This window comes from Arachis ipaensis, chromosome B07 (genome assembly GCF_000816755.2).
Source record: "Arachis ipaensis cultivar K30076 chromosome B07, Araip1.1, whole genome shotgun sequence".
Lineage (NCBI taxonomy): Eukaryota > Viridiplantae > Streptophyta > Magnoliopsida > Fabales > Fabaceae > Arachis > Arachis ipaensis.
The window spans coordinates 84,850,008-84,856,166 of NC_029791.2; the positions used below are offsets into that span (position 1 = coordinate 84,850,008).

Consider the following 6,159-nt stretch of genomic DNA (forward strand, 5'->3'; position numbering starts at 1 on the left):
GGGATTTTCTCGGATTGCACTGCCGATAACTAAGTTGACAAGGAAAGAGGTACCGTATGTGTGGACGTCGGAGTTTGAAGAAACTTTTCAGACTTTGAAACAAAGGTTAACTTCAGTGCCTGTTTTGATTTTGCTGGAACCGCATGAACCGTTTGAAGAATACTGTGATGCTTTTTTAAAGGGTTTGGGTTGTGTGTTGATGCAACACCAAAACATGGTGGCTTACGCATCACGTCAGCTGAGACTGCCTAAGGTAAATTACCCAACTCATGACTTGGAATTAGCGGCGATTGTGTTTGCATTGAAGATTTAGAGGCACCACTTGTACAGAGTAAGGTTTAGCGTCTTTTCTGATCACAAGAGTCTCAAGTATATCTTTCATCAGAAAGGGCTCAATATGCGTCAAAGGAGGTGGATGGAGCTTCAGAAGGATTATGATTTTGAATTAAGTTATCACCCTGGAAAGGCGAACGTGGTGGTGGATGTGTTGTCTAAGAAATGTAAGTAATCAACCGGTTAATTAAGTGATTATATTGCTCGAAATAGGTTCCAAAAAGTTAGAGTGAGAATTTGAGGATTTAAATATGATTTTTGGACTCAATAGGTCTTTCAAAGTCATAAAATATATTTTCTGTGAAAAACCGTGAAAACTACGAATGGGCAGTTGAACCGGTTAAACCGGTTCAAGTCTGTCCGGTACCGTATGAGATAAAGTAAAAACCATCAAAAACCTTAGAAAAACATTAAAAATAGAAAACCGGGTGTTAATTTTAAAGGCTTGGCCCGAAAAACGCTAACGGTTAGACCGGGCCCAAGTTGGGCCCAAGCCCAACATATAAAAGGCTCATTTAATGAACCATTCAGCCAAACACCCTAACAAACACAAAACACCCAGCTGAGAAGAGAAGAAGAGAGACTCCATTAACACTATTCACCATCTCCTTCCGAAGCTCATTTCTTGAACTATAGAGCTCCGATCGCTGCACCGTTTGCGGCTACGCGTTCCTTGTGAAGAGCTCTACAAAACCCATACAAGAAAATGGAGAGGTAACCATGAAATCTTTTCTATTCTTCTCTCCGAAATTTCGGTTCTTAGGATTTGTGATTGAGTGAGTTTTTGTGATTTTGGATATTTAGGTTCACTCTAATCCTTGCTTAGCAATGGGTTTTGACATCCAAATCTGTTGGAAAATGTAAGAGCCACCAAACCATTGTAATTTTATGTTTAAATAGAACCCTAGGTTGATTTGTGGTGATTTATATGTATATAGCTTGATTATTGTGAGTTTTGAGCTTGTTGGTGTTTGTTGGAGTTGCATTGGTGGTTGGATTTTAGTTGAAAGCTCATTTGGTGCTCAATTTTGGTTTAAGGGCATATTGGGAATCGGCCAAGGTATGATTTTGGTTTTCTCTATGTAGTATATAATATTCATGGACACTTAGGCTAGTGAACTATAGGATAGGTTTGGATTTATGTGGTTGGTTGATGTTGTATGTTGAAATGATATTGATGTGTTGAGAATCAATGATATTGGGATATAATGCTTGATGACTTTGAATTATTGTATATTGTTGGATATGGATTTAAAGCATGAATGGGGTTGATTATGTGAATTGATAAAGATGAGGTAATGATTGGTGAATGTATTGGTGAAGGATTGATTTAGAGTCATATAATTGATGTTGATGATTGAGAATGGTGATTGGCAACCCTAGAAGGTAAATTGTGTTGTAAATGGGGGTTTGGTATTGATCTAGTTGGATGTGGCTTGATGAATTGCTAAATTTGAGTATATGTGAAATTTGGGGAAAAAGGGAATTTTGGTAAATTTTGTTCGATCATAAGTTTTGCCTGGGTTTTCAAATTTTGATGAAACTTATCTAAAATTAAAGATCTTTGAAAATCCTTTTAATTGATATAAAGTTTGTGAAAATCGGAATTTCGTAGAGGGAGTTATGGTCATTCAAAGTTGGTGTTAAAAATCTAAAATTCTGCAAAGTTACAGAATTTTATGATTTTTGATCTGTGTGCACGCACAGCCTTGTGCGTGCGCACAACCCTGGGAAAATCTTATTCTGTGCGGATGCACACACATGTTCGCATGCACAGGAAGGGAAGTGTCTACTGGTTGCAGCGCTAGCATAGCTGGTGCGCGCACACATCAAAGGAGAATTGCGACCTGTGCGCATGCATAAGTCGGGAAGCAGAGTCTGTTGTGGGCGCTAGCACACCCTGTGCGAGTGAACAGACTTTATAATTTTTAATATCTGTGTGTACACACACCCCTGTGCGCACACACACTTTTAAAATCTTCTTGGGCGTGCACACACACACACCCCTGTACGGCCGCACACGCCCTGTTTCTCAAAATTTTATTTGAGCTTAGAACTATCGTAATCTCTGGTTAACCTTCACTTTACAACGTGAGGTAAAGCTTAGGCTAATTAGGGTGTTACATTTAGTAGTATCAGAGTGGTTCGTTCTCGTGAGCCTGAGGGATGGACCGATTGTGCTTCAGTGCATACTCTGTGTGTCTTTTCTTTAATGCTATTAGGTTGTCTGCTTGATATTGCATAGCATGCTTATTTGTGAGTTCCTGTTTGGGATAATTGAAGCACTAGGCTTTTGATATTGAGACTGATCACCATGATATCAATTGTTTGGTGTAGACAGGAACCCTACATGGCCACTCGCGGACGAGGTCGAACACGTACACGAGAAAGTAGGAATGAGCAACCAGCTGACAACCATGCCGAATTCATGGTAGCCATGGCTAACTTAGCGAATACCATGGAGGCTAATACTGCTACGACTCTGGAAGCTGTGCAGACACTAGGCCAACCGGCCAGAAACGGAAATGGCAGTAGGAAAAGAGAAGGGAATGCCAATGACAATGCTGAGGGAAACGACAATAACACGGGTGGTGTTCTGATGACCTTGGCGACGTTTCTCAAGGTTCATCCGCCAACTTTTCAAGGATCCACTAATCCTACTGAAGCGGACCACTGGTTCCAGGCTATGGAGTGTGCTTTACAGGCACACGATGTTCCCATCAATCAATATGTCGAGTTTGCCGCTTATCAGCTAGCGGGAGAGGCCCAGCCCTGGAGGCAAGCAGAGTGTCGCTTGCTACAACTTCAGAACGCTGACATTCCATGAGAGGTGTTCCAAACGACCTTCTACAAGAAATACTTCCCTGAGTCTGCAAGGGAAGCAAAGGAGATGGAACTAATGGAGCTGAAGCAAGGTTCCCTATCTGTGGCAGAATACACCAACAAGTTTGAGGAGCTCTATAGATTTTCTAGGGTATGTCAAGGTGCCTCGGAGACTTACGAGAGCTGGAAGTGCATTAAGTACCAGAGGGGTTTAAAGGATAGCATTATGACTGCTGTGCTGCCTATGGAGATCCGTGTCTTCTTTGACTTGGTGAATAAGGCGAGAGTGGTGGAAGAGTATACCAAGACGGTAGCTTCGTCCAAGGAAACTCATGGAGGGAGATCTACTTGGGGGCGTAGCAAGTATTTTCATCCTAGAGGGCAAAGCTTCAAGAGAGGAGGATATCCTAGAGGCTTTTGAAAGAACACCCACGATCAGATTCAGCGTGGCAAAGGGAGAGGAAATCAGAGTAAGAGTTCTTCGGATTTAGCTTGTGATCGTTGTGGATGTTTTCATCCATATGACTCTTGCAAGATTGGTATAGGTGGGTGCTTCAACTGTGACTTGCCTGGTCATTTTTCGAGGGATTGCATAGGTGGGAAGAACCAAAGTGCGGGTCAAGGTCACCACCAGGGGCGAGTCTTTGCTGTGAATGCCAAGGACGCTTCCAAGGTGGATCCGTTGATGAGAGGTATATGATACTGGAGCTTCGTATTTGTTTTATTCATTTGCTAAAGTTGAGGAATTAGGCTTGAAAGTGTCAGAGTTACCATTTGATCTGCATGTACATACTCCGCATCAAACAGTTATGACTAGGTCAGGGTGTAAGCAAGTAGGTTTCAAGCTTGAGGGTAGAGACTTTGTGCATGATTTTATCTGTTTGCCAATTATTGGATTGGAAATTATTTTGGGGCTTGATTGGTTGTCGAAGAATCGGGTTTTGTTGGATTGCTTTGAGCGGTCAATTCGGTTTATGCCGGAAAGAGAAAATGGAGCAGTGGTAGCTACGGGATATTACTTGAACTCTGTAATGGTGCACTATAGTGGGAAGGAGTGTCAGGGTTATATTCTGTTGGCTGCTAATGCATTGGGTGATGCCCAGAACTTAGATCTGATACCGGTGGTTAGAGATTTTCCTGAGGTGTTCCCGAAAGATATCCCTGAATTTCCACCTCAAAGGGAAATTGAATTTACAATTGTATTGGTGCCGAAAATTGGACCAGTGTTGATTGCACCGTATAGAATGGCTCCGATAGAGCTGGCAGAGTTAAAGACTTAGTTGGAAGAGCTTCTGAGCAAGAGGTTCATTCGATCGAGTGTATCACCGTGGGAAGCGCCAGTTTTATTGGTGGAGAAGAAAGATCCAGGAATGCGACTGTGTGTAGATTACCAACAGTTGAATAAAGTGACTGTGAAGAACAAGTACCCGCTGCCAAGAATAGATGACTTGATGGATCAATTGCAAGGAGTTGGAGTGTTTTCCAAGATCGATTTGAGATTCGGTTACCATCAGATAAGAGTGAAGGAGGATGATATCCCTAAGATTGCGTTTAGGACACGCTATGAATACTACGAGTTTGCGGTAATGTCCTTTGGGTTAACGAATGCACCTGCTGTTTTCATGGATTACATGAACAGAGTGTTTCATCCCTTTTTAGATAAATTCGTGGTGGTTTTCATAGATGACATCTTGGTATACTCTAAGATGGCAAAGGAGCATGAGGAACACTTGAGGATTATGTTGCAAATCTTAAAGGAGCGGAAGTTGTATGCTAAGTTGTCAAAGTGTGAGTTCTCGAAGGAGGAAGTAAAGTTCTTAGGCCACGTGGTGAGTAAAGGAGGAATAGTTGTAGATTACGAAACGCTATGCGCCCGGTAGGGACGGTGGTTGGATCCCACCTGTTTAGGTAGCGGCGGCGGCGTAAGGGCAGTGGTTCGTCCCGCCTGCGTTGAGATGTAAGGTCTGTGGTAAGACTATTGACGAACGAATTTTTGCCAGTAAAGAATTTCACAAATGAATTCTCGTTTCAAATATAGTTTATATACCAACAAAGAATCCTTACATACAAAAATTTGGTTGTCACTGAAGCAAAACCAATAAAATTAATAACTGAAGTATTTAAACCTCTCGTCGTCTCTCAATGAATTGCAGGGATGTGTAGTTATTATTGGTTATGAGATAGTATATTTTTGGGTTTTTGAAATAAGGAACAAGAAAATAAAATAACAAGAAAGAAAATTAATAACTAAGAAAGGCTCCTGGCAAGGTATGAGAATTAGGCGTCCTATCCTAGTTATCCTTATTAATTGTGATGAGAATTATTCATTGCTCCCACTTAGTTAACCCCTTACTAAATAAAGGAAAGTCAAGTGGGCTAATCAATTTGATTCCTCAAGTCCTAGTCAACTCCTGAGGAAAGACTAGCTTTAGAGGGAGCCAAATCAACCAGCAACTTCCAATTATCAATCAACAAAGGAGTTTGATAACTCCAGAGTCTCTAATTACTCAATTCAAGCTAAGAATGTAAAAAGCTAAATTAAAATCATAAATATGAAATACCCCAAATTGCATTAAATAAAGAAATCAAATCTAACATGGATTTCATAAACTAAATTGAGAAAATAAATAAACTAAAATGCTAGAATAAATAAAAGTAGAAGAGAAACTAAATTAAAGGAACATTGAACTTAGAATTGAGAAGAAATAAACCTAAAACCCAGAGAGAAGAGAGAGCCTCTCTCTCTAGAAAACTACATCTAAAAGCTAAAACTATGTGAATGAATGTTGTGAAGTTGTGTCTGAGTCTCTGATTGTTTCCTGGCTTTAGTCTGCATTTTTGGGCCGAAAACTAGGTCCAAACTCAGCCTAAAATTGCCCCCAGGGTTTTCTGCGATTTCTGCAGGTAGCGCATGTCACACGTACGCGTCAGTAATGAATCCATATTTGATGATGATTTTTTGTTAGAATTGAATGAATTTTCATCACATAAACTCACACTTAT

The 6,159-nt window shown here is 40.8% G+C and overlaps 1 protein-coding gene across 1 annotated transcript; it reads left to right on the plus strand.

Moving 5' to 3' along the window:
• On the plus strand, positions 3,233–4,436 carry LOC107607397. The gene is made up of 3 exons (XM_016309359.1): positions 3,233–3,466; positions 3,692–3,848; positions 3,895–4,436. Exons 1-3 carry the CDS (start codon positions 3,233–3,235, stop codon positions 4,434–4,436), a joined length of 933 nt encoding a protein of 310 aa, XP_016164845.1.